General features: G+C 50.2%; 2 protein-coding genes across 6 annotated transcripts in view; one reads left to right on the top strand and one right to left on the bottom strand.

Moving 5' to 3' along the window:
* RNF214 (ring finger protein 214) overlaps positions 1-3068 on the top strand; it is a 49553-nt gene extending 46485 nt beyond the window's left edge. For all 5 annotated transcript variants that reach the window (XM_041770119.1, XM_041770121.1, XM_041770120.1 and 2 more), the window contains 5 exons: positions 167-543; positions 676-808; positions 1020-1124; positions 1454-1549; positions 2452-3068. In XM_041770119.1, coding sequence (XP_041626053.1) covers positions 167-543; positions 676-808; positions 1020-1124; positions 1454-1549; positions 2452-2517 — 777 coding nt within the window. In that variant the 3' untranslated portion in view covers positions 2518-3068. The remainder of the gene's footprint in view (positions 1-166; positions 544-675; positions 809-1019; positions 1125-1453; positions 1550-2451) is intronic.
* Positions 3064-27674, bottom strand: BACE1 (beta-secretase 1). Its single transcript, XM_041770124.1, has 9 exons — positions 27089-27674; positions 12961-13049; positions 11308-11524; positions 10668-10805; positions 9830-9964; positions 8756-8857; positions 8254-8403; positions 7835-8006; positions 3064-7212 (listed from the first exon to the last, which is right to left on the bottom strand). The coding sequence occupies exons 1-9, from the start codon at positions 27347-27349 to the stop codon at positions 6971-6973; spliced, it is 1506 nt and encodes a 501-aa protein (XP_041626058.1). The 5' UTR covers positions 27350-27674; the 3' UTR covers positions 3064-6970.

The raw sequence follows: 27674 nt of genomic DNA, 5'->3' as shown, positions 1-27674 counted from the left end.
CCTTTTATGAAGAGATTGTTTTTATTACTGGTATTATTATAACCTTATTATTGGTAATTATTATTATTGGAATTAATTGGCATAAGAATTGCTCACTGGTTTCTGCCCCAGATTCCCAAACTTTTATTTTCTTCTTCTTTTGTCCTCCACCTCTGCTGCCCTACAGACAGACTTCATGCTTCAAGTGTTTCAGCCGAATCCCTCTCTGCCTCCTCGGATGCCCTTCTCCATTGGGCAGGTCACAGTGCCCATGGTTATGCCCAGCGCAGATCCCCGCTCCTTGTCTTTCCCAATCCTAAACCCTGCCCTTTCCCAGCCCAGCCAGCCTTCCCCGCCCCTTCCTGGCTCCCATGGGAGAAACAGCCCCGGCTTGGGTTCCCTCGTTGGCCCCCACGGTCCACACATGCCCCCTGCTGCCTCCATCCCACCTCCCCCAGGCTTGGGTGGTGTTAAGGCTTCTACTGAGACTCCCCGGCCCCAACCAGTAGACAAACTGGAGAAGATCCTGGAGAAGCTACTGACTCGCTTCCCACAATGCAATAAGTAAGTATCTTTCAGGACTAATTTAAAAAAATGTGTCAGAGAAATGTTTGTAGGTCAAAATAGGGGAGATTTCTTGGAGATTTTCCTCAAGTACAGCATAGAATCTCTCTCCCTTAACATGTGGTTTCTTAGGGCCCAGATGACTAACATTCTTCAGCAAATCAAGACAGCACGGACCACCATGGCAGGCCTGACCATGGAGGAACTGATCCAGTTGGTAGCTGCCCGACTGGCTGAACATGAGCGGGTGGCAGCCAGTACTCAGGTGAGAAGGGCTACCTGGGGGAGAACTGAGACCTGCTGAGCTGCTGGGGAAAGGGCAGAGAGTAGAATTGCAGGTGGCGAACAGCACTGTGGCCAGGGGCATCTAGCCTGCTCTCTTCTTTGTTGGCCTGGGAAAGAAATTATTCTTTTGTTTAACCTGCTCTGTCACACAGACTCTCTCTCCTTACTCTTGACAATGTTTCTGCCCACAGCCACTTGGTCGGATCCGAGCCCTATTCCCTGCTCCACTGACCCAAATCAGTACCCCAATGTTCCTGCCTTCTGCTCAAGTGTCATATCCTGGAAGGTCTTCCCATGTAAGTCTCTTTTCCTTTGAAAACTGGGATGTGGAGAAGCGGGGGTGGGCTGTGTGTGTGTCGGGGGGGTGGGGGTAGGTGTGGTGGTAATGGGGGAAGAAACAGGTTTACAGGTGGAGTGCAGGGAAAAAACCACCCTCTCCTCAGCTGACTTGTTTGCAGCTCCAACTGAGAAAATGCAAGTACTTCAAGAATAAATGTATTTGAACATTTCTTTCTTCTGCTGTAAAATCTTTTTTGCTACATGGAAATAGTAAATGGAATCATGGACATAAGAGGCCAAGAGACCCAGAGGTTCCTTACTCTTTGGCCATCCCTCTGTCCTGCAGGCTCCGGCCACTTGTAAGCTGTGTCTGATGTGCCAGAAGCTTGTCCAGCCCAGTGAGCTGCATCCCATGGCATGTACCCATGTGCTGCACAAGGAGGTAGGTGCTGCATACTTCTTCCCTTCCAGTCTTTCTTCTCTGGGTTTTTCTCAAATGTATTGCTGTGTTGACACTCATCATGACTATCTCAACATGAGGTTTTCAGAAAACTGTGGCTGAAACAATCAGCAGAATTCAGAATCCCAGCAGCTAAGATCTCCCAGCTTCCTTTTACCACCTTCCCTTTAAGGGACTGGATAAGCAGTTCATCCTAGAGCACTGGTAGGTCACTTTCTTGGAACACTGCCAGTAAGACAGACATATTTAACCATTGTTTCAAATATAGCATTGTCAGGAGACTTTGCTTAGATGAGAAGAATGGAATAGGGAACCTGAATATGAGGTTAGTAAATCCATTAACAGAATAGCTTGGATGTCTGCCTATTAGAGATTATTTTCAAAAACTGACAGGTTAGTCCTGTCCCCGGCTATTTTACCAGACAGGGTTAAGTCTCTCAGCAGCAGGGATGATTCCTTCTTTATTATTTTGTTTTGTTCATTTTCATTTTCCAAGAGGTAGAAATTGAATTTACGTATAAAGTCTTAGTAAAGGAAAATCCTGAATAAGATTTGAGGGTAGTTGGGTATTTGGAGATGGGAGCGGATCTCAGCCTAAATGGATCATGAGAAGGGGAAGGCCACCATAGGTATCCAATACAAAGCAGCTTCACACCATTTTTAGGTGATTGTTAATGTTCCCTGTAAAAAGAACAGGTTCTCCTGCTCTGAAGATTCATTTGGGGGTAAGAGCTGATGAAATAGCCCATCTGGACCCCATGATGAGAGCCCTTCTGACTTAGTATACATTTATTCCTCAGACCTAGTGAACTCAGTGGCACGCTCTCCCCTCCTTCCCTTCATCTTTCCAGATAAACCTGAGATGTGTCTTTCTTCCTTTCCAGTGTATCAAATTCTGGGCCCAGACCAACACAAATGACACTTGTCCCTTTTGTCCAACTCTTAAATGACGGACCTGACTGGGGAGGAAGAAGAGGAGAAGCTGATGTGAACAGGAAGCGCGGGTTCAAGATTTCTAAAACTCTATATTTATACAGTGACCTATACTCATGCTATGTACATTTTTATTATATAGGTAATGTGTGTATAGAAAGTCTGTATCCAAATGTTCGTAAATGAAAGTATGTATATTATGCAGAAATGGTCTCTCCCCCTCACCTTGCAATTCCTTTGGGGGATGCAGATTGTAGGTAAGATGATGTTGCGTTTGCCCTTGAAATTATGATATTCTTGCCTAGGGCTGTTTTCAAGTACAATATAAAAACCATCTAGGAAGCTGCTGTTGCTCTAAGGCCATCCTGCTTTGATTTGGCTCAGCCTCTAGTTCATTTTCTTAAGGCTCCTGTATGCAGATTTGAACCCTGGTGCTCACCTGCTGTCCAGCCAGATGCCTTGCTTATTGAAAGCCTATGGAAGCCTCAGTGTTGTTCTAGCCATTTGACTCTAAATGGATGAAATGAGACTGATTGAGGAAAAAAAAAATGTAACCCTAATAGTTGGAATTTTCATTGAATATTTTACTGTGTTAACGCTCATTATTTGCACATAGACATTAGGTTTACAGAATATTCTGTTTTACATCAGCAAAATTCACAGTCCAAGAATAACAATATGACTGGGTCCCATTTCCCCCAGGCCCCCTGCAAACTTCTGTCCATCTGACTTCCTGGATAGTCCTCTCTTTAGAAACTAGCACAGCCCACAGATCTTTCCTGGGCCAGGCCATCCCTTGCTGCCACTGACTTGGCTTCCGATTAAGCTGACAGACCAACCTCATGAAGGCCTTACCTCTTCCCCTTCACTTCTAGTCTCCTGGTCAGCTAGTCTCCCTCCCTACTGAAGGTTAAGGCAGTTGGTTCACAACCAAGTTGTTTGGTGACCTTGGGTGAGCTCCAGGCAGGCACTGGGGTGAGGAGATGTCTGTGCAAAATTAATTGCAGAGTGATCTTGGGGTGCCGGATTTTAACTTTTGAAGCAAGAAAATGATGAGGGTGGGGGGGGCTTGTTTCCGTCCTGGGAAAAATGAAGGCCAAAGTGAAAGGAAGGGAGGTTGAACTTCAAATTTAGAAGTCATTTGTTCTATAGATAGCTATCTAGAATGAGATCGTCTTCCCACTTCTGCTTATTGAGCATTCTGGTTTTTAGGTTTATACTTGTGAAAGCTGTGAATCTATGGGAGCTTTGAATCTTTTCCTATCTTTTTATCTTTACTCCTATAGGAAATGGCTTCAGCTTCCTTCTCTTTTGGAATTAAACAAGGAAAAACAAAGTGTTAATTAAAAAAAAAAAAATTAGTTTCAGGAGAAGGACATCATTCTATTACCAGCTGCTGAATTTTGCCCGTTCTGGGACCTGGAAATGCTTACTGGCATTAGCAGTACTGTTCCCTTTCAGATCCAATTAAGTTCTCTGCTCTGTTTTTGTTCTTTTCCCTCTTTGTCCTTCCTCCTTGCCTATCACCCTCTTAGATGTAGTCCATCCCTTCTCTTGCCTTCCTTACTTGCTCAGGTTTGTTGACTAGCATCATTTTCAGGAGCTGGACTTCCCAGGAGCTCCTTGGCATCTGGAAAGGTGATTGAAATGGCCTGAGTTCTCCCCTCTGTAGAGGTCAGGTGACACACTTTCTTTGGTTAATGAAATACTAATGTCTCCAGTTTGGTAGCTATCATGAATGGAAATGTGGCAAAATGGAAGATCAGCTCCTTTGTTCTTTTCATTCAGGGGAATCAGTTTTTCTCTTGTAATCAAAAGATTTTCTCTCTCATCAGCTTGGCAGTAGCCTTTAGACAACCAGCAATTTTTTTCAGTATCCCCTCAAAATATAGAAATTAGGAATGGATATAAAGGCTGATTTCTTTCTTTTCCACACATCTTTGAAGCCAAAGGAGTATAGAGAGAAGAAAGGAAGAAGTGGGAGGGGGGGCTTAATGGGTTCCTAGTAAAAGCCCCTTGAAAGCCAACTAAAGCAAGAGGACAGATGTTTTGGGGAGCAGTGGGTGGGAGTGGGAGTTGGGGCCTCACTGTTGCTCTTTTCTCTGTCTTGTTCAGGATCAGTCAGAAAGCAACATTTAAGTTTTGGCCACCCTTGTTCTCCCTCTTCCCTCTGCCTACTGGCCTGCAGGGGTAGAAGCCATGCAGACCGACAGGAAAGGCTTCTGATGCAGTGAGTAGAGATGGGACAGTCACTTTTCAGGAGTTGACTTTAAAAATAGAGATATATAATACATATTTTTACAAGCAAGAAGCTGTTGTCAAGATTTTTTTTTTTACACTTAGAGTTAATAGTTTCAGGGTAGAAAGGAAGTAACTGCAAAAAGAAAAATAAGTACAAGTTAAAAAAAAAAAAAAACAGACAGTGGGACTTTCTAATGAAGGGGTTGAGTTTTATGCCCTGGAAAGAGCTGGGAAAAAGCCAGTTTTCCCCAACATGGATAGAAATTATAAAGCAGATTGTGGCATTTTCATTACATGGTAGCAATTCTGGAAGTTTATTTACACAGTAAGTTCTGAGCTGAAAACGGAGTCTCCAGTCTTCTGACAGTCTTTGTGGTTGGGGGTGTTCCCAGTCAGCCAGAGCAGCACCAAGTGCAAGGGGAATGAAGAGAACCCAGATAAAGAACTGTGATTCAGTATTCTTGTTTTATTGGTTTATGGCTTGTGGGCAGCTGGCCAAGGCCAGGATCTCCAGAGGCCCTCCTCATCTCTTCCCTTCCCTTCCCTCATCAGGTAATTCCACACTCGGCAGGTCCCATACCTGGAAGCAGTGTGGTGATAAGATAGTGATAGGACCTGGTGGGTCTACTAGGAGAATCAGGTTTTCCACTAACACTGGTATCAGAGTTGATTGTGTTAGAACTGATAGGGAGGAAACAAACCTGGTCCCCACTACCTAGCCCAAGAACCAGCCTGGGTACCAAATACTATTGGGAGTGGGGAGGAGAGAGCAGGATAGGGGAGAAGGATGGCCTCCCCGGAGGGACTCTGGTGGTGAAGGAAGTACGGAAGCCCTGAGGCTGCCAGCCTTGCTCCAGCAGCCTTGTTAATGAAGGCAACTGATGCTAGAGCCAGAAAGCCCTGCGTTTCTGACACTGGGTATAATACTAGTGCCACTGTGGGGTGCCTCAGCCAGGTTAATGGAGGGGACGTTAGGGTGAGGAGGCAATGACACTGCTTTGTATCGCAAGGAGATCTTACTACTACTTAGAGCTGAACAGGAAGAAATCCAGGCAGAGGCACAAGGCATCAACCGATACCTGTTGAGTGCATCTTGAGGATTCTGCCTTCAAGGGTCAAGTAAGGGGGGGGTCTCCTGTCTAGCCCTCCTAGCACCTCAGCTGCAGCGCTCCAGAGGAATAGGGTTTGGGGGGCAGGGGTGGACACGGAAGCAGGAAGACCAAGCCCGGCCCTGCGATCTTTGCTATATTCCAGTTGCTTTTTCATAGGGCACCTGGGGCTGGGGTGGGGGTGGGAAATGTCAATGTTACTTTATCATTTGTGGAGTAAGGGGTTCAGGTAGAGACAAGTGGAATCATTAAGGTAGAAAGTCATTTGTTAGATGGAACTTCTTAGCACTTTTCATTTAAGAGAGTTAAAAAGAGCTTTTGGCTAGGTAAGCCCTCCTTCCCAACTCACTTTTGGTCAGGCTACAACCACAGAAAAGAAAACATCGGGAAGCAACACCCATCTTACAAGATGTGCTTCTATCTTGGAGATGCAGTCTGAAACTGGGACTGGCAAGTGGTCATGGTTCTGCCTTTTCTAGCTCTGATCCCAGCTGTTCCCTGTCTTTGCACTCCCTCTCCTCTCCTTTTCCAACCGCCCCCGTTTGTACAAATATTCAGTCTCATTATTTTTTGTTTAATTCAAGAGGCAATCTTTGTACCAATGTTAGGCTTGTTTATACAGCCCCTATCACTAAAGCAAATAGCAAACTGTGCATCTGCTCCTACTGACTTTGGCCAGCAGGGAAACAACATTGGCCCTTTCTCTGCCCAGGGTACTGCAGAGAGACGCACACTGGGGTGACTTGGCTGTGGTGCCACTATTTCTGGAACTAAGAAAAGAAGAATAGAATGGTTGGATTCTCCAACCCAAAGGGATGGTGGGCAAAGGTTCAAGGCTGAAGTGTCAAGCAGCAGAATTTCCCAACTCAGGCTTGAGGTGACCAAGAATATTCCCGCCACCAGAATGCTTCTTTCTTCCCTCTCCTGGTTCCTACAGGTGCCATTCCTGTCACCCACCTTGCCAGCTTTCCCTTCTCTTTTGTCAAGGCAGAGGCATTTGGTGGGCAGGCGAGGGTCTTGAGGTGCTCTGGCCATCAGTGCCATCAGTATCTCCTACTTGTGACCAAAGTGAACCACCAAAGGTGGTCCAGGGGAATCTGTCTTCTGCCCATGGGCCTCCTCACTTCAGCAGGGAGATGTCATCGGCAAAGTCATCATGTTGATGGCGCAGGCAGCGGAGGCAGCGCCACTGGCACACCATGAGGCAGAGCGGCAGCATGAAGAGGGCGCAAATGGCAGCCATGACGTAGGCTATGGTCATGAGCGTTGATTCATCTGTCTGTGGAATGTTGTAGCCACAGTCTTCCATGTCCAGGGTGATAAACGGGCCTTCCACTGCTGCCGTCCTGAACTCATCGTGCACTGGAGAAAGGGCAAACGAGAATGGGCAGCTCTCATCGTCACCAGTTTGGGTCACGCAACAAAAAGAACTTCCTGAGAGGCCTTGAAATTAGCCAAGCATCTCCTTCCTTGAAGAGATTTAGGAGCAGGCCAGAAAAGCCTTGCTAGGTAGAAGCATGTCTCTCCTCCCAGCAACAACCCTTTCCTGTATAACCATGTGGTTATGGAATGATACCTAAAGGTCAGTCTTTCTGAGTTGACCAAAAAGACAGCCCCGTGGATACCCAGTACACTCACCTGCTTCTGCCAATACTACTTAGAAGACCCCGCCACCCTCATGTAGTAGCTGACAGGGTCACTGCAGGCTCAGCCTGCTGCCTGTGGATCTAGAGCTTCCCAAGCAGCCAAGGCAGCTCTTGCTGCTCTGGGTCTCCAGCAGAGGTTACCAACTCACACAGGTCTCAGCATGCCCGGCAACACGGGCACAGCATGAGCATGGACACTAGCTTCTACACAATGTGTTGATTCTGCCTCAAGGCAACTCTGACTACCTCCCAGCCTGCCAGGGGCCCAGGTGTCCTAACTGCTGGGCAGTGAGAACACGGATAGACTGAAACCACACCCTCCTCCCTGGCTCTCTTACCATGACAAGCACTGACGGCAAAGCCAATTCGTTTTCGGGCCCGGTCAAAGACAACGTAGAAGCCCTCCATGATAACAGCTCCCATTACGGTGCCCGTGGATGACTGTGAAATGGCGAATTTGTAGCAGTCGTCTTGGGATGTGGCCACGTCTTCCACTGGCCGCAGGTATTGCTGAGGACAAGCAATCAGAGAAGGAAATGTCCTCATTGCTCCAGCTCTCACCTCACTTCTGCCTTCTAGGTATCTATGTGCTCAGGCCCCTCTTCCTTTGCCATCCCTGAGGCCTGCAGGGATGCCTTTTGCTATGGGACACTCCTTTCTTGTCTTCCACACTGTGGGAAGCCACGCCTGGGCCCTGTCTCCCCATGCACACTGTGTTGTCTTCCTGGGATCCCACCGACTCTGGCTCGAGACATACCTGAGGAAGGATGGTAATGCGGAAGGACTGATTGGTGACCTCGCCCATCAGGTAGAGGGAGATGACCGGGAAAATGTTCCAAGGGGTGGTGCCTGCCTGCCAGCACACCAGCTGCTCCCCCAGCCAGAACCCATCTGGGAACTTCTCCGTCTGTGTGAGCAACAAAGGGTAACAGTGAGGAAACCGCCTCTCCACCGTCTCACTTCTCTTGCCTCAGGTAACACTTCCTGGGCCCTTTTTGCTTTTCTGTGGAATATCCAAACTGGGGAAGGGCACACGGAAACCCAAGAATTAGGGAAAGAGAGCTGGAGAGTGAGACCAAAACTCTGCACCAGGGGAATTGTGTGATGAGCAAGCCAAGGCTCATGAAAGAGACTCGCTCTGAAGACATTTATGTAGAAGGATCTAAAGGTAGATAAGTTGGGTCTCATTGAGGGCTGTGACCTTCACAGACTTCCTCTGACACTATCATTCTTACACTCCTGCCCCGAGTCCCACTGACCGAAGAGGCTGCCTTGATGGATTTGACAGCAGCTTCAAACACTTTCTTGGGCAAACGAAGGTTGGTGGTGCCACTGTCCACAATGCTCTTGTCATAGTTGTACTAGGACGGAGAATGGAGAAGAGAGAGAAGAGTCAAAAGCCTTTTTTGATGCCAGGCTCTGGCTGGAATCAGAAGGGTGGATCTGACTGCTTGGGGTGGCATTCTGGCTTGGCACTTCTCTTAGGAGTTTACCCTTGGGCAAGTTGTTCAGCCTCTGTGCCTCAGTTTCCTCATCTTTAAAATGAGGATAATACTAGCACCTACCTCAAAAAGTTATTATAAGGATTAAATGAATACATGTGAAGTGCTTAGAATGGTGCCCGGCATGTAGGAAGCATTCAGTAAATGCTAACTCTTAGTATCTTCGCTTGGGCAGTCCTTCTCCAAATCTTGAACATAAAATACCTTGTATAGTGCTTTTAACTTTTCATAGTACTTTTATATCTATTCTCATGTAACATACATTAAGAATCCAGGTGAGGAAGACCCAGATGGTTGAGCTGCCATTTATTGGGTACTGCTGTGTGCCAGGCACTAGAAGAACTATTTATTTTCGCTCTCTTCACCACAATCTCTGGAAAAGCTGTTTTTCCCTCTGTTTTGCCGATGAGGAAACTGAAACACAACCTAGTAACTTGCCTGAGGGTACATAGCTAGTAAATGGCAGAGCTAGAAATCATGGTCTCTCCAAGTCCCAAGCTGGACTCTTCCGTTACACCATAGCACACTGCCTCGCGTATGACTTGCCCAAGGCCATCAAGCAAGGCAGTGACTAGAGTCCAGACATGCTTTTTTTCCCTTACTAGACCATAAGCCACAAGGTCCTTGTGTACATGCCCTGCCTGTCCCTAGCCCCAAACTTCAGGTCCCGCTATGTTACCTTTAAGCTCCTGATTGTTCTAGGTTCAGCTCCCAACCCTTTCTGCAGGTCCTGCTCCTCTGGCCTCGTCCTCCCAACCTCATAACTCAGGGTCTCGCCTCATGCTATGTTGCCTCCCCCTTACCTCTCCCTGGTCCCCTTGGTGTCATTACCTCCTTGCAGTCCATTTTCAGGTCCTGCCCGTTGATCTCCACCCTTACAATGATCACCTCGTAGTACCACTCCCGCCGGATGGGTGTGTACCAGAGGCTGCCCGTGTACAGCGAGTGGTCGATACCCCCGATGATCTAGGGGACAAAAGGAGGCAGGTACCCGTATCCCAGCACAGTGGGACAGCAAGTCACCCAGAGAGCAAGCAATGGGATCAGAGATTTCTGGATTGGTGGCAAGGCCCTTTACAGGCCACCTTTCTCATCTTCCTGCTTCTAATCATATCCTGTCCCAGAGTGATTTGTAGTTTCTTATATGTCTTAAAAATATGTCAGGGGAAGACTTTACAGGATTTTAAATTATTTGTTTCAGAGTCTCACAGCCCTCAATCTAAAGTTATTTAAACTAAACTGGCACAATAAATGTTAAATGAATGATTATTTGCTTCTATTACAAGTTTCATTTTCTCTGCGTGTTGGAGATGGAGAACCATTCACCAGTTGTCCTAATTAATTAATAAATAGACTTTTAAACTCCTTACATCTCTGCCTTCTGCTCATCAAACTGAATCATCTTAACTTGAAAGGTCTTATTTTCATTTCCTTTAAAGTTCCCTAATCTTCTCATCCTTTCCAAGTTTACCATAGGTACCTGGAATCCTTTCTGGAATAATGCAAGAAAAGGATGGAAAAAAGAAAAGTGCAAGTGGGGAGCCTAAAGAGGTTTCTCTTGATTCTAAGTAGTGCAGCCCAAGACTGTAGTGTAGCCTTGGAGGGGAGGCGGATGGTACCCATCCCTCTGCCCAGTACTAGAACCTCCCCACTCCTAGGACCTACTCACCATGCTCCCTCCAACCGAGGCCAGCACTTCTGACTGGTTGAGGGGGAAGCCAGCGCCACAGAGCTGCAGGGAGAAGAGGTTGGGAACGTGGGTCTGCTTTACCAGGGAGTCAAAGAATGGCTCCAGGGAGTCATCGGGCTGTAGCAGAAAGAGACAAGGAGTGAATCCTCACAGAGGGCCCCAGTGGAAAGAGGCCAGCTTCCTGCCTAAACTGGAAGGCAAAAGCAAAACCTTGGGGGATGTTTTTGGGAAAGACTTATCTTAAAGTACTGAGGTTTGGCAGAGAGACGGTTAGCAAGAGACATTGGCAGTGCAAACAGGAAAGATCTGCAGAATCTTCAATCCCCCATATACTTAACCTGTTTGGGGCTTGGGGGTGGTGAGTGGGCTCCCTTATTCCTAAGATCTAGGTAGAAACCAGAGCCTAATCCTGTATCTTTCACAGCGTCCCTCACTATAGTCCTGCCCTCTGCAGGGATGAGAGTCAGACTGCCATGCTACAACCCCCGTTAACAAATCCTTTAAGCTGCTCTGTTTCCCTCCCTTAGTCCATTCCCTTTCTCTCCAAGCCCGTCTCTCAGGAGCACGCAGTATGCATTGTGCAGACACACGGTCCAGGGCCAGGCCTTGCCCCTCTTACCCTTGCGATCTCAGCATAGGCCAGACCCAGGATGCCCTCCCAGTTGGAGCCATTGATGAAGAACTTGTCTGATTCGGTGATGGCAGCGATGTTGGCACGCACAGTGACGTTGGGGCCATGGGGGATGCTCACCAGGTCGGTGCCCAGCTCCCCCTCCCACTTGCCCTGGGTGTAGGGCACATACACGCCCTTTCGGAGGTCCCGGTATGTACTGGACCTGTGAAGAGGAGGCAGAGGTCTGTGGAGGTGTGACCGCAACAACTGGCAGGGGGACCCTAGCATCTAGCCTACTTCCAATGCCTCACCTTATCTCAGGGGCATCCCACATAAGATGCTTCTAGGCTGCTCAGCAGAACATCCCAGATCAATCACCCAGAATAGAATGTAAAGTAACCTTGCAAACAGCTGAGGGGAGCTGTTGCTGGGGCTCCCTCTCCTGTCTCCACAGCTTCTATCCCTTGATCTTGAGCTCAGGGCCTGAGGGGAACAAGCCTAGCCTTTGTGTATTGTGCCCACTGCCACCGAGGGACAGCTAGTGGGCATCTCTTCCTCCCCCCGGCTCTGTCAGGCTTCCAGAGAAAAGGAGCCTTTGACTCTCGCTGCCTTGGGACCCGGTGGTACCATCTGAGTGGTAGAGAAAGTGCCAGGCGGGGTAAATGTGGAACCTCGACAGCAAGTTCTTCCAAAGAACTGGCACAGCATCTCAGCACAGCAGGTAAGTATCACACACCACTTGTATGGAACATGCCCATCAGCACATGACACCTTTGCCTGTGTCTCATTGCACCACTAACCAGGCCTATTTGTGTATGTGCCAGCGAGGGGGCAGCGATGGGATTGGAACGGGGGGGGGGGGGGGGCTGGAACGAATCCCTTTCACGGGTCCTCACCACACCCCACTCCCTGCCTGCTCTCTTCAGATAGGGACGACAGGAGATGGCGGCAGGTGGCTTTGGCATCTGCCTAGAAGTCCAAGAATGCCATTGAAGCCTCTATTCACAGCTTTCCACACACAGACACCTCACACATTAGATGTTTTTATGCTAAGGAGGCTCCCACATCATCTTTCTCTGCCTCTTACCTTTTAAAAACCCACTTCAACCCTGCCTTCTACCAGTTTGCTAAATCCCGCTGCTTGAAACTCTGGGTGGTACAGGGAGACATTTTAGCTTTTGGTCCCTGGTATGGTCCAGGCAGTGGGGCATATGGAAGGCTCTTCCTCTACTCCCTTGAACTGTGAAATGCCACCAGGAGCAGCCCCTGGGTGAGAGCACAGCAAAGGCAGGGTCACACAGTCTGTTCCACCTAGACTTCACTGGTCTCACCAGAAACCTGAGAGCCACTGTGGGGGGGTGGAGGCTTGGGATGCCGTCTCCATGCCTTGCAATTCATTAGGATTGCTCTGGGAGCTTTGGGGCTCCTCTCTTCCTTTCCCTCTCCAAGGAAGCTGCCCTGTCTCAGTACTCAAGAACTCTCTGGTGGCCCCTCAGCCTACCCTTTCCCATAATCTACCTCCTCAAATCCCCCCTCTCTACTTTTCTGTCTTGGAAAGGATCCGAGAAGCTAGTCTTTCTCCCCGAAGCCCTCCCTTGACTCTTCTGGGCCCTGGATCCTTGGGAAGAGTTCTTCTCTCTAGCTCTGCCCAGGACTCACAGCTGCCTCTGGTAGTAGCGATGCAGGAAAGGGTGGGGGGCAGCCCCCACTGCAAAGTTACTGCTGCCTGTGTCCACCAGGATGTTGAGCTGTCAGAGAAAGGGGAGAAAAAGATGTTATCGACACGAGGCTCTGGGCCCACTACCTTCATTGTTCTTCACACCACCGGCAACACAGTCTCCCCTTGGAATGTCCAGGGTGAAGCTTCTAGGGTGCAGGACTGGACAGCCTGGCACCTGCTATGACCATGAGCACAGACAGAATGTAGCATCCTAGGACATCCTCAGCATGGCGTCGTGTCTGCTCCTGTCTTCTCTGGAATCCTAGCATTTTCTGTGCCGTCAGAGCCACATTATCTCTGTGTGCGTGTTGTTTTCATTCCTCTTTCTCTCTACCATCAGACTGCCCTTAACTCACTTCAGGTACCTGTCCAATTCTGTCTGCAGAGCTTGCCCTTTCCCTCCTTCTCTGGTCCTCCCTGGAAGCATATCACCCAGCGGGCAGCTGGGCTCGCATCCTCGTCCAGCTCAGAAATGCTATTCTAGGAGCTGGCACTGGCGAGGGACGCTGCGGGGACCAGGATGGCGTGTTGGCGCCCACACATTTCTGACCCTGCCTGCCAGAATGTTGCTCCCCACGAAGGGCTCCCCTTCTGTCTCAGAGGTGACCTGGGCCTAGGAGTCCTACTGTCAGAATAGTTGGGAGCCAGGAGCCCACTCTGATGTCGCAGTGAAAACCCATCTTGTCAGGGCCTGGGTTTTGGCTAAATGAGTACGGACAGGTGTCATCCCCATGTTCCTTGCTGTGCAGCTCCTTCTAGCATTTCTTCTTTCTTGACCCTCCTTTCTCCTTTGATGGCCTGATCCCCCTCCCTCAGTCCAGAGCCACTTTTTGAATGCCAGTAGTATCCTCACAGGCAAGAAGAGGAAATGCCCGTGTCCTCAGAAGCTCCGTACCCTCATTCAACCCCCTCTTGCTGACTTGTCGTGCCCATCAGCTCAGATGCTCCCCTGTGTCCTCTGTCCTCCATGCAGTGAAGTCAGCTGACCTCAGTTTTGGTGCAGGCTCTGACCTTGTCACCTTGGGCAAGTCACTGTGCTCCCCTGGGCTTCAGTTTCCTCCTCCCTGCCAGATCCTCGGCTCCTTCCTGCTCTCAGTGGTCCATGTGGCTCTGCGGACTGCACCTCCTCCTGGCCTCCTCCTGGGTCCCCCCCAAGACAATACCTCTTCAAGAGAGCCCCAGCCCTCTGACCCTGCCCCCCCTCCTTCCCAGCACCCCCTCCCAGCCTGGTGCCCATCACCCTCCCTGCCCTTCCCCTACCTCTCCCCTGGCCCTCTCCAGGGTCTCTGAGCAGCCACTAGCTCCAGATTCTGTGCTTTCACAATCAATAGAGCTGGAGGCACAGCAGTTCAGGTTTCAACCAGGTTAATGATTAAAAAGGCTTCTCCCCACCTCCTCCCGGGACCCCCCTCCCCCACGTGCCAGGGACTCTGCTCCCAGCACTGGGGTTGGCCTCATTCTTACAGGGGTCCGTACTATCACTGGACCCCCAAGAGGGTCCCCAGAGCTATGCGACGGAGGGATCCCTGAGATGTGTGCCTCGCTGGCTCCACGGAAACATGACCACCTTTTGCTCTGGTGCAGGGCTTTGTTGCCGAGGTCCCAGCTGGTCCAGGCCTCCCCACTGCTTTCCCCTCCTGCAAACACTCCCTCCCTAGCAGGAGGCCCACCTCTCCCCAGCCAGCTGGGGAAGGCCTCCCCCTTCCACCTCTAAGCAGATTATGCCCAGGGCCTCATGACCCCCACCCCAGAGCCCCCCCCAACCCGGAATTCAGGCCTGTCTGCCTGCCACCCGCTTTACCCACCACAAAAAAATGGAAAACCAAATAAACAGCTGAGATTCGGGATCCCTGGGTGGCGCAGCGGTTTGGCGCCTGCCTTTGGCCCAGGGCGGGATCCTGGAGACCCGGGATCGAATCCCACATCGGGCTCCCGGTGCATGGAGCCTGCTTCTCCCTCTGCCTGTGTCTCTGCCTCTCTCTCTCTGTGACTATCATAAATAAATAAAAAATTAAAAAAAAAATTTAAAAACAGCTGAGATTCCCTCCTGAGCAAATGGCCAACTGTCTTGTTTGCTCTTCACAAAGTGCTCCTGGCTCCTGGGAGAAGGGATTCCCGGTCCGTCCTTCCAACATTTCTTACTCAAGCTCCAGGCAGGTTTTCTCCCCTTCCTGCTCCCCGTGGAGGCCTGTCAGAAGGCGGGGGCTGTAAGCGGCTGGGCCACCACCCATCATGACACAGGGCAGGTAAGGGCAGCCTGGAAGAGTCTGGTGGTGAAAGAGCCAAACCTCCTTAGGGAGGGAGCCTGGCCTCTTACAGCTCCGAACAAAGGCTGTCAGATGGGACCTCATCATTGTCATCTCCACAGCCAGTCCTTGCTGCCCATCCTTTCCCTCAGATGGCCCTCCCCAGCCTGGGTGGGTACCCAACCCTGGGAACCACCCCTGGCCCTCAGGTAGATCCACCACCATTTGGACTGCTCCCCACCCTGATCTGGGTTCTTCCTATTGGCATTTTACAAATACTCATGTGTCTCCATTAAAAAAAAAAAAAAAAAAAAAACCCTTCTTTAATCTCACCTCCACCTCCAGTTCCTTCACAACCAAAGTTCTCAGCCAAGCTGTCTTCGTTTCTTCACTTCTTCACCTCCCACTCGTTCCTCCACCCATTCCCACCCGGTTCTCTGCTGCCCCTCCCTCCACAATACAACAGCCCTTACTACAGCTACCCCAGACTCCATGTCACCAAATAACAAGACATTTTTCAGATCAGCTCTCCTCTGACTGCGAGGACTCCTTCCTCCTAGAGATGCCTTTCCCTGCCTCCCCCTATCCCATGGTTGTCCTCCCACATCTCTGGCCAGATCTTTTCTGGCCTGGCTGCAGGCCTCTTCCTTGCAGACACTGCTCTCCCTCATCACCTCCCCTGCGGCTGCGGCTCCAAATATCAGCCCTGTCACCCAGCACTCCTAGCCCAAAGCCCCAAGCCCTTTCCTCTCCTTGGAGCTCCAGAAGCACAGAGCAAACTTCCTCTCAGATACCTCAAATCCAGGATGTCCAAAGCTGACCTTCCATGGCCCCGCCCAAGTGCCTTTTCCCCCATGCCCTGCATCAGTGGATGGCGTCACCATCCATCTGTGCTGTAAGTCAGCAACCGGGGGACTTCCTAACACCTTCCTCTTCTTCACCTCTCTACCCGATGCATCAAGCCCTGTCCAATTAACCTTCTCAGAAGTCTCTTTAATTTACTCATCTCATGCCATCTCCCTTGCCACCCCTGTGCAACGTTCTAGAATATCACAATAGCTTCTCAACTGGCCTTGGCATGTCTGTCCACCCTTGACCACTCCAACCTCTCTCTGCACTGTGGCCATGGTGGTCTTTTCTAATTTGACCATGTTGTCCTCCTGTGTCAATCGTTTTCCTTTGCTATTAAAATAAAAATTTAGGGATGCCTGGTGGCTCAGTGTCTGCCTTTGGCTCAGGTCATGATCCCAGGGTCCTGGGATTGAGTCCTGCATCAGGCTCCCCAAAGGGAGTCTGTTTCTCCCTCTACCTAGGTCTCTGCCTTTCTTTGTGTGTCTCTCATGAATAAATAAATAAAATCTTAAAAATAAAATAAAAAACGTAAAGCTTTACCATTTTCTCCAGGGCCCTTCACTGTCCGGCCCTGCCTGCACACCCAGCCTAGTTTGTCCTGTACGCCCCAGCCCCCTACCCGCGGGCTATACAGGCCTCTTCACAGGTCCTCAGACCAGCTGTGGTCCAACCCCCAGAGGACAGCGCCTTAGGCCATTTGCTCTGCCCAGACATCTTCCGTTCCGCGGGCAAGTCTGTCTACTTATCTCCCATCATCCTGCAGTCCAAGCTCAGAAGGGACTACTTCCTAAGGGGGAAAGACCAGGCATTTTCTCTTATTAAAATGCTTCCATAGAACGTGTCACTCTATAACTTCACATTGAATCTCACCTCCCTTGTATCTAATTTCTTAAAAATCTCCATTGTATCCCTAACGGGTATCACAGTACCTTGCAATTAGTATCACTCAAATTAACGGTTAAAGGAAAGAAAAGGGGAAAGAGCTACTCTATCCTGTTGGTTGGGTGAAGGAGAGATCCCTCAGTGGGTCCCCAGCCGTGGGTGTTTTTAGGTGTGGCTCTAGCTCAGACCTGCCTTCCCCTAACCAGGCATTCTGGTCTTCAGGTAGATTGGGGTCCTGGAGCTACCTCCTTCTCCATCCCTTGGAGTCTCAGGAGTCTCTGTTAGCTATTGTATTTAGATACCCAAGAGATCACAACCTGGGGTCAGGGCTAGGTCACAGCCAATCACTTAATAAACAAATGTGCTTCTGGGGTCCTCTGAGGGAAGGTGGCTTTGTGGGAAGTGCTAACAAGCCCCACAGGGAAAGGCACACATGTCCATTTCACTCTGTAGGCTCTCTGGGAGTTTTCAGCAACAGATCTTGGGTGATGAGATAGATGTGGAACCGGTGAGTTCTGGGTATGCTCTTTGTTCCCCAAGTCTCACATGTCTTGGCTCCAGCTCTCACTAGCAGACAGGTATAGCTCAGATTATTCTGGATGAAAAGAGCCTTCAGGAGTCATCTGTCCACTAACCTAGGGAGATTCTGAAAGATCAACTCTTAAATATCTCTAGTTACTGAGATCCCAACCTTTCTTGGTAGCCTATCCCAGGGCCCTAGGAGAGGGGCTTTAACTAATTCTTCCTGTCAAAGAGGAAGTCTCTTTCCTTCTGTGTGGGCCTCCCAATTAATGGCAGAAGAGCTCTTATACTCTTATCTAGCAAGCCTGTTAGCTGAAGCTGAGATATGGAAGGCTCTCTTCCATTTTACAGAGAAAGAAACTGACATCTGGAATGAGTGGGCAACTTGATCCATTTTCCACAATAAGCCACACAGCTGGACAAGAATCCACTGGCTCTTATTATATTATAATATAAAGTATTATATGGTAGATTGCTACTCTATTATATGGAGTATTATATGGAAGTATTATATGGTAGATTGCTACTCTAAGGAATCACACTCCCCTGTATCCAGGCCCCTGTGTGATCCCCTCTGAGATCAACTCTAAGCTTGGTCATGTGACTGCTCCGGCCAAAGGGACACCAGCAAAGGAGGAAAGCAAAGGCTTGATGAGAGCCTGTGCACTGGGGATTCCTCTTGGAATGCTGCCCTGAGACTGTATGTGGAGAAGCTCCATCTGCCTCCTTGAGGATGAAAGACTTCATGGAGAAAGAGGTCAAGCAGCCCCAGCTTTGTCTCACTCCCCCGGTGACCCACCAGCTGAATGCAGCCCTATGAGTGAGCCCAGGTAAGACCTGGGGGAGGGCCACAGCGAACGCACAGAATCCTGAAAAACAGAATGGCTCTTGTTCCCAGCCACCAAGTTTCAGAGTAGTTTGTTACACAGCATCAGATAACAGATATGCTATCTGAATTAAATCCTAAAATCCTTGTCCTTGGGGGCGTCTCACCAAACATAGGTCGACTCCAGTGAACATTTCTCATCCCTTTCCCTCCGACCCCACCATGCTTCTCATGCTTCTCAAAAGCACGATGATCTCTGCACCTCTGCATATGCTGTTGTCTATGCCTGGAATATTCTCTCCCTGTTTTGTCTAACCTCTACTCATCTTTCAAGTCACAGGATAAATATCCATTCTCCTAAAGGTCTTGCCTTGATGCCCCCAGCCAAGATAAGGCTCCTTCTCCTGCAAGTCCTTAGTAACACCTGTGCTTCTTTGTATATCACTTATCAAATGATCACTTTGTTCATTCATGTACTGTCTGCCCCTGACACTATGAGATCCACAAGGGTAAGGAGCACGTTTGTACCCTCATCATCTTATTCTTCTCTAGCCCTCAACAGGGGCTCCATTATGATCCCCCCATGCCCCCCAACACCGCCGCACTCATAGTAATTGCCTCATTACCTGTAGTTCCCTGTGACCCCACAGAATCTCACTACTCATTCTTTTTTTTTTTTTTTTTTTTCACTACTCATTCTTAGCCCCAAAGGTCTCACACGGTTGGTTTCAGTCTGGGGCTGTGTATGGTGACGATGATAACTGATGCCCACCACAGCCATGCCATTGACTGGATTATGCACCTAGGTTCTTAGAACCATGGTAGTGAATTTGGGACTTCTTCCTTGGTCTCAGAACCTTGAGGCAGCTTCACCTGCTTTCCTAAGTAGATATTTGCAGAACTGAGCTTGCCCAAGGCCAAGAGAAAGAAGCAAGGAAAGACAAAAGGAGCCTAATGTCAGCAGCTGGGAGTGCCTGGGAGCTAACAGAGTGCACAGCTCCTGCCTCCTACTGTTCCAGGGATTGGGTCCTGCACCTTGACCAAATTGGCTGACCCACTGGAAATCCCTTCCCTAGACGTATCTCTGCCTTCCACTTCTCTCTCCAGGCTAAAGCTGACAATCAATACCTGGAAACATGCAGGCTCTCTGGTGCCACTTACCCTACTTTGGACTGTGTTTTTTTTTTTTTTTTTTTTTAAGGAATTGTAAGGCAGCGGGGTCACCCCCAACCTTATCTGATGCACATTTCTCCCTTTGTTTTTTTAAAAGATTTTATTTATTTATACAGGAGAGACACACAGAGAGAGGCAAGGACATAGGCAGAGGGAGAAGCAGGTTCCCTGCAGGGAGCCCTATGTGGGACTGGATCCCAGGACCCCAGGATCATGACCTGAACCGAAGGCACTCAACCACTGAGCCACCCAGGCATGCTGTACCTTCCTCTCTTTAGACAGGATGCTCCGTGTTCCTCAGCATCTAACCCAGCTCAACTAAAATTTATCAAGGCTTCCTATTCAAATGAGATGATAGATACAAATGGTCAAAAAATGTCTGTTCATAAAGAATGGATCTAAGACAATGGTTTTTCAAACTTCTTTTTTAAAGCAGCAGAACTCTTTATCAGCCTTATGCAGGATTCCAGCATACCCAAGGAAAAAAACAAACAAGAGTTGTTCTTTAGGAGGGAAACATTTTACTTCCTCGGTCTCTGTCCCCTCCTCGTGGTGGCTCTTGGGGCAGCTCTGCAGCATCCACAGGACTCCCCCACCCCCTGAGAACTCCCAGTCTGTGAGGTCTCACAGCAGCCATCAGCTACCTGTTTTCATTGGCAGACAAGAAGTCCTTCCTACTGTCTAATTGTGTCCTACCCACAGGTTGCAGTGGCTTTCATCTTCTCTTGGCCTGTCCTCAGTTGAAAAGATAACCGATCTCCGGCAGAAGCCCAGTTTCCTCCAGGGCACCCAGGTCATGCTCCATGCAGGCTTGTTTGAGCCACTGGGAGATGCCATCACTTCATTTCTTGTGCTATTTGGCAGACTCTATAGGCACTGGAAGCCTCGAGAGGCCAGTGCAGCCTGGACACAGGGTGGGTACAGCGGGCAGCTGGGGGACTAGCCACAGGTTGGTAGCAGTCCAGGAGACCTGCTGAAAGAGGACAGGCTGGGGTGGCAGAGGCAGGGAGCTTGGCCAGTTTGCTCTGTAGCTTTGTCAGAGTCTTTGGGAAAAAAGACCAGGGTGGGGTACCTGGGGGGCTCAGTTGGTTGAGTGTCTACCTTCAGCTCAGGTCATGATCCCAAGGTCCTGGGATTGAGCCCTGCATGGGACTCCCTGCTTGGCAGGGAGCCTTTTTCTCCCTCTCCCTCTGCTCCTTCCCCTGCTCATGTTCACTCATTCACTCACTCACTCTCTCTCAAGTAAATAAATAAATAAAATCTTAAAAAAAAAAAAAAAAAAAGACCAAGGAGTCCTGGCTCCCCTAGTCAGCCCCTAAGACTATTGATTCATCATTCCCCTCAGAGGGAGCACCTCCTCCCTCTTGGCAACCACTGGCTACTGCACCTGAGGATGTGGCAGGAGAGCATCAGTGAATGCTTCCCAGGCCTTAGGGCCCATCCTGCCAGGGGCAGCTCAGGGCAGCTCAAGGACGGGGAAATAGTCTGGCTCCTGCCCAAAACTCCACTGGCCAGGCCCTCAGGAGAGATGTTCCGGGAAGAGAAGTTTGTTGTCAGGTATGGGAGTTTCCCTGACAGTTCTTTTTCTGGATTTTCAACCAGAATTTTCTGCTTAGATCTTTACTGGAGATACCCAAGAAGGGTTCCTGACCTTCTACCTTAGTGGGAGGTCCCAGTCTCCCCCCACCCCGCCACCCTTGTAGCTGAACTCTTTCTTTCCTGACCTGTGGAGGCAGAGGAGAAGTGTGTGAAATGACAGCATGACGCTTCTAGCAAAGCCCCCTGTGCAATCTGGAGCCAGCTGTGGTCTCAGGGACTGGGTGGGCAACTTAGAAGTGAGATCTTATCCAATCTTGCTTTGTCTAATTTGGATGGTGGCTCTTTGAGGTCAATGGTTTCCAACCTTTTTAGTACCAAAAGGGAGGAAGGAAGGAAGGAAGGAAGGAAGGAAGGAAGGAAGGAAGGAAGGATCGATCTTGAATTCCACTATATGAAAACAATAAAAGCTGATTTGGGGGCAGGGAGAAGGGGAAGGGCTTGGTGATGGGAAGTGTGAAAGGTCCCAAGTCTTGCCTCTTACCTTTCTTCTAACCTCCTTTATCCTTGAGGTCCCTTTATAGAATCCCACAAATCAGTGTGAAAACCATTTGCGGATGGTAGGGTGGAAAACCACTTGGCCCTTCTTGGTTTCTGAGACCCTGAATCCTCATAGTTTTCTATTTCTCTGATCATTTTCTCTTGCTCCCTTGAGCCTCAGTCTACGTTCAATATTATTTCCTTAATCATTGCCCCCTCCCCCTGTTTTTCCTCCATTCTCTCAAAGAACAAGCCCATTTGCTAAAGTGGCTTCCAAACCACCTCTCTGCAGGTGACTCCCGAGTCTACCTGTCCAGTCCTAACTTCTCTCCTGGTTTCCAGATCCCCATGCCCAGCTGGTTGCTGCATCCATCAATAAGAATGGTCCACTGGTTGGGCCCTGGGTGGCGCAGCGGTTTAGCACCTGCCTTTGGCCCAGGGCGTGATCCTGGAGACCTGGGATCGAATCCCACGTCAGGCTCCCTGCATGGAGCCTGCTTCTCCCTCTGCCTGTGTCTCTGCCTCTCTCTCTGTCTCTGTGTGTGTGTGTGTGTGTGTGTGTGTGTGTGTGTGACTATCATGAATGAATAAATAAAATCTTAAAAAAAAAAATTAAAAAAAAAAAAAAAAAAAGAATGATCCACTGGCACCTCAAAGGCAACTGAATCTCCCAGACTGGAGAACACTGGAAAGAACCCAGTATTTGGACTTAAAATCCAAGACCTGAATTTGAACCCTGGCTCTGTTTTCCTTAGGTGAGTCTCTTTGGGCAAAGCACTTATTCTCTCTGAGGCTCGGTTTCCTCACCCCTCAAATGGACATGCTAGTATTTATCCCTTGCAATTAAAGCAGAATCCTAAGCACAGAATTTTGATGACCTATACTGTACTTTAAAAGTCTGCTCCTTTTGTGTTCCAATACAACAGAGATGTTGTAGAGGAGGGGAACCTCTTCTCTTCCCTCTCCCTCCCCAGGAGCAGAGAACACCTGGTTGAATTGACATGTGAATGCTGGATCTCTGAGGACCTCTCCTCTCTGTCCTCACTGCCACCAGCGTCTTTCAAGCCCTCGTGTCCTCACTGAGGTCCTAGCCTCGGGCTCCAGACTATCCAGCTACATTCCACCCTGGAACCAGAACTACACTAGACCCTTCCCTTTCTTAACACTCACAGGGACTCTCACCTGCCTGCAGAATACAACCCAACCTCCTCCACTCCACCTCAGAGCATCCTTGCCACAACTCCCAGCTTCTCGGCCCAGCTCATGCCTCTCTTCATGAAGCGTTTCTCCCCCCACTCTCCAAATAGCAAAGCTTTCTCATCTTTCTAGGCCATACTCAAATGCTACCTTTTCCAGCAAGCCTATCCTAACACCCTGTCAGTAGTAACTGCTTCTTTTTTTGCACTTCTAAGACTCACTGTTCTTCTCTTTGTACCAAATGCTTTTGGTCTCGTATGATATTTAGCTGTTTCTATGTCTATGTCTCACACCAAATTGTGAGCTCTCCAGGCCCTGGGACGATGACATGATTTTCCTCTTCTGCACACAGTAGGTGCTCAACAAGCATTTGCTGAACTGCATTGACTAACGACCAGATTTCAATCCTAACAATCAGTATCCTGGGTTTGGAGACTGATGTTCATCCCATTATAATGAGGTGATATCCTTTCATTTAAGTGGAAAAGGACGAAAGTGCTTCTTCCTCCAAGAGTTCCAATACTGCACTTAGAATTGCCCATTGAGAGTTCTATTTAGATGTCTTACATTTTATTTATCTACTCACTCAACATTTTTTAGGTGCGTGTTCTGAATCTGGTGCTATCAGAGATATTAAAGAGAAATAAGACGCTGCCAAAAAAAATCTTTTTAAAAGACATTGTCCTCAAGAGCTTCATGTTCTGGGAAGGAAACGAATATAAAAACAGTTATAATATGTCCTTTAATACTACTTAGGTGTAGTAAGGGACACATGAGCAGGTGTCACGGGAGAATGAAAAGGAATGCTCATGATAAACCCTCTCTTCTCCCCCAAGACACATGGGCAGGTGGCCGGCAGAGTAGAAAGATCCAGGTGACAAAGCATCTCAGCTTACGGGCCTGTTTCCTGGCCAACTGTTTAAACTTTCACTCCCCACTTCTTTTGCTAGAAGTCACGAGTGATAAGACCATTTGTGTATATTGCAGGAATTACTGTAAAGAGGAAAATTAGGTAGAATATATTTGAAAACTTTCCATAAGCTGCAACCATAAATACAAGTATTTATTTGTATACTACTACCGATAAACCAATGCCTCTTGCCAGCTTTCCTGGTCCAGCAAATGGTCTTATTACCCTGCAGTTCACCCCAGATCAAGGTCGTGCAATCATCTCTGATGCTTCTTCCTCACTCTTCACACCAGTGTCACCAAGTCCTGTCTGGTTGCCTCGTAACGTTCCTGACTCCTGGTCTTCCCTTCCCTTTCCTCTTAGCACAGCCATATGCTGTCCTCGTCATAGTGCCTCACACCTGGACTGTGGTGACAGAGACTGCTGCCACTGCACCTCTCACTTCCATTCTTCCTAAAATTCACGTTTCTTCCTAAAAGATTGCTTTCTCTATGTCATTCCCTTGTACAAATAAATTCAAGCTTCCCCCTATATCTGCCAACCAAAGTCCAAAACTTAAAGCTTCATATTTAAGGCTTTTGGCAATTTGGCTCTATCTTATTTACCCAAACCTGTAGCATTAACTGGACTGAGTTTCTCACTGTCTCCTAAACAAACACACATGACTCATTCTCTCATTTGTTGTGGCTTTTTCTGGTCCCAGGGACCCAGGTTAAGGAAGCAGCGGACATTCGAGTTAAGTGCAATGATGGTTTAGTGGGACAGGTGCCATTTCCCTGCTGGGAACAGCCTCCCCTCTCCTAGCCAGCCTTCAAGACCATGCTCACAGCACACCTACCCCAGGAAGCCTTCCCTGATTTTACCTCCCAGAACACTTATAGTACTCACTTTTTGTACTACTGCAGATCAGTGCTTCTCAAACTTGAGCCATGGCCCCTGAAATTCTAACTTAGTAGGTCTGGGATGGGACCAGAGAAGTTATGTTTTAATAGGCTCTGGTGGCAAGGGTCTGGGGGCCTGCCTTCAAGCATTGCTCTGGATTACCTTGTACTGGCACTCACACTTTCATGCTCTACACTCCTTGTGGGCAAAAAACCTTTATCTCCTGTCTCTTTGTGGACAGCTCTCAAACCCCGCACCTAGTCACCTGACATATAAAAAGTGCTCCCCAAGTTTTACTCCTATTTGTTGAGAGCACTCTGCCAACCTCGTTCTCACCTGGTGCTCACGACAGCCCTACCAGGCAAGAAGGGGCCTCCTTCTCGGGACTGCTGGGGAGAGAATCAAAGTCACTACAGAGTATAGACTGGCTGGCGTTGGTTCCGGTTCACAGTCAAAAGGGTGACCCAGAGTCATTCTAATTGTAGGCTCCCTGGCAGTGGTTCCTTGGGCCAGTGTTGAACTATAGGCCCACTTTCCCTTTCTAGGAAGGAAGGGGAGGGGGCTGACATTTGTTGGGCAACTACTCTCTGCCAATTTCCGGGCCGGGGAATGTGCATGCTACCTGTTCCCCTAGTTCTATATGTATCAAACGTGGTGGCCCAGAGCATCAAGCTCTCGTGCTTCGTTGCATAGCACTGAAGAGGCAGACAGGGCCGGAGAAACTGGCAGAGACTGACCTCACATTTACTAGAGGTCAATTGTGTGTGGGGGTGATTTCCCCTACACAGTCCCCTACACAGTCCCATTGAAACCTCATAAGAACCTTGCAAAGGAGATCTGATTTCACCCAGTTTAAAGACAAGGCAATAGGCTCAGAGAGGTTGCCTAATTTGCCCCCAGGACACACAACTAAGAAAAGGAAAAGCTGTGAGTTGCAGAGTTGGAATTCCTGGTCTCACTGCTGGCTCCACAGCCCCTTTGTGTGTCCATGCCCCAGGGTGTAAGTTGGGCTTGCTCAGCTTATCAGTAGCAGACACACACCACAGGGGAGAAGGTTGGAGGTCTCTATGTCCCCTGGCTATCTGATAATACCCAGCACCACTACCCCACCCCACCCCCAGCCCACGCTGCAAGGGGCCTATCCTCACACTGATTTGAGACTTTCTGGGAGGATGTTATGGTATACAGGAACGAGAAAGGGTAAGTAGGGCAGACCAGAGCCTTGGATCAGCTGGGAGGTGGGAGGTAGGCCTGGGTGCCAGGGCCCTAGGAAGATCTGCTTCTGTAAGGTAACTGGGGGCTGGAGATTGGTGTTTCTCCCAAATCCGGTGTAAGAGCTGTCTGAGAAGTTCAGAAAAGTGTGGCTCTTCTCTCTACTTGTAAACACACTCCCACCTTCACGGACCTTCCCAAGGACAGGCCTCCTGGACACAGATCCCACAGATCCGAGGGGGGGGGCAGGTGGCTCACAGAAAAGTGCGGGCTCCGATTCAAGGTGACACACAAGCACATACAGAACCACCCCACCACCCGTGCCCAGGCCCACCCACAGAGTGGCAGATGTGCATGGAGGGCAGCTACAGCACCCCCCTCACACGAGCACAGGGGTGCTACCTCCACCAGCCACCTTGGAGATACCGCGGAGGACAGGCAGGATGAGGAGGGCTGGCAGTGTTTCCTCTACCGCTGCCAGGCTCCCTTCCCTCAGCGCCTATCGCCTCCTGGCTCTTAGAAGGAGTCTCATTCTTAGAAGGGGGCTCTGGCTCCTGGGCTGCGGCTAGTCCTTTCCCCAGGCTCAATTTAGTCCCCTCTGGCCGATGCTCTGGGGCCCCGGGAGGGGGAGGGGCTGGAGTGCAGAATGCTGGGGGGGGGAGGGGGAGGCGAGGGGAGGCGCTGGGGGAGCCTGAGTCTGCCCTGGGCTTCAGGGCTGGACTGGAGGTCAGGAGGAGCTGGGAAGCCCCGCTTTGCGGTCCCTGTGGCAGCCCAGACAGTGGGAGAAGGAGGCTGATCCAACTCGTGCCAGGATTCCTGGGTTCTCAAAATGCTGGGAATGATGGTCAGAAGCCCAGGTTCCCGGAACACCGGAGGAGGGGAGAGGGTTGGGTGACCAAGATCCACAGTGCTGGGGTTGGGAGACTCAGGCTTGGCAGGGCTGACACCTGTTCACCCGGCCCCTATTGCTTGGACCCTTCCCCAGGCAGGGCTCCCCCGCTGGAGGGTTTCTTGCCCCAAATCCTTATGGAAGGGGTGTGTGGGTGAGGTTGGGGGTGGGCTGAGGGCAGTCAGATGAGGGAGGTGGGGAAGCCCCTGCGTGCAAGGCAAGGGGGAAACGGGAACTTTGGGGCTGCCAACCTGATCCCAGAGGAAACACCTGGGCGACGGTCCCTCCCGCCCGCGCCAACCAGCCCATTTCAGCAGGCGGCCAGCATGCTGCGCCCCCCTCCTCCCCACTCCCCCCTGCTTGTGCAGCAAGGAGGGTCGGGCTGGCCCGGCCACCTTACCGTCTGCGGGGGGCTGCCCACGGTCATCTCCACGTAGTAGCCCTGACCGGACTTGCCTCTCAGGTTGTCCACCATCTCCACAAAGCTGCCCCTCCGGCCGGGCTCGTCGGGCTCCTCCACGGTCTCCCGGGGCAGCCGCAGCCCCAGGGGGGGCGCCCCCAGCCCGCTGCGCAGGGGCAGCCGGATGCCGGGCGGGGTGCAGCGGGCGGGCAGCACTCCGGAGCCCATCCACAGCAGGAGCCAGGGCAGTGCTCGGGCCATGGCGCGCCTGGCCTTGGGGCCCTCGGGCTCCCTCCGGGACCACGGCCGGCCCTGTCGCTGCCCCCGACTCTGCACGCTCAGGAGCGCGAGCTGCGAGGCATCGGGGCTCCGGAGCCTGCAGGCCCCTCGCCGGCCGCCGTGCAGGCGGTGGGGATCGGGCAGGAGAAGCCGCGGAGCGACGCGGAGGCGGGCGAGGAGACGGCCCCGACGCCGCTACATCTGGCCAGCGGCGCCCAGCCTCAGCGCGGGTCCCGGAGCGCACGGCGCGGGCCGCCCGGGCGGCGGGGAGGGGCGGGCATGGCGCGTCGGCGGCCGCGGGCTTCTC

Source organism: Vulpes lagopus, chromosome 10 (genome assembly GCF_018345385.1).
Source record: "Vulpes lagopus strain Blue_001 chromosome 10, ASM1834538v1, whole genome shotgun sequence".
NCBI lineage: Eukaryota > Metazoa > Chordata > Mammalia > Carnivora > Canidae > Vulpes > Vulpes lagopus.
This window is presented reverse-complemented; position numbering and strand designations above follow the sequence as displayed.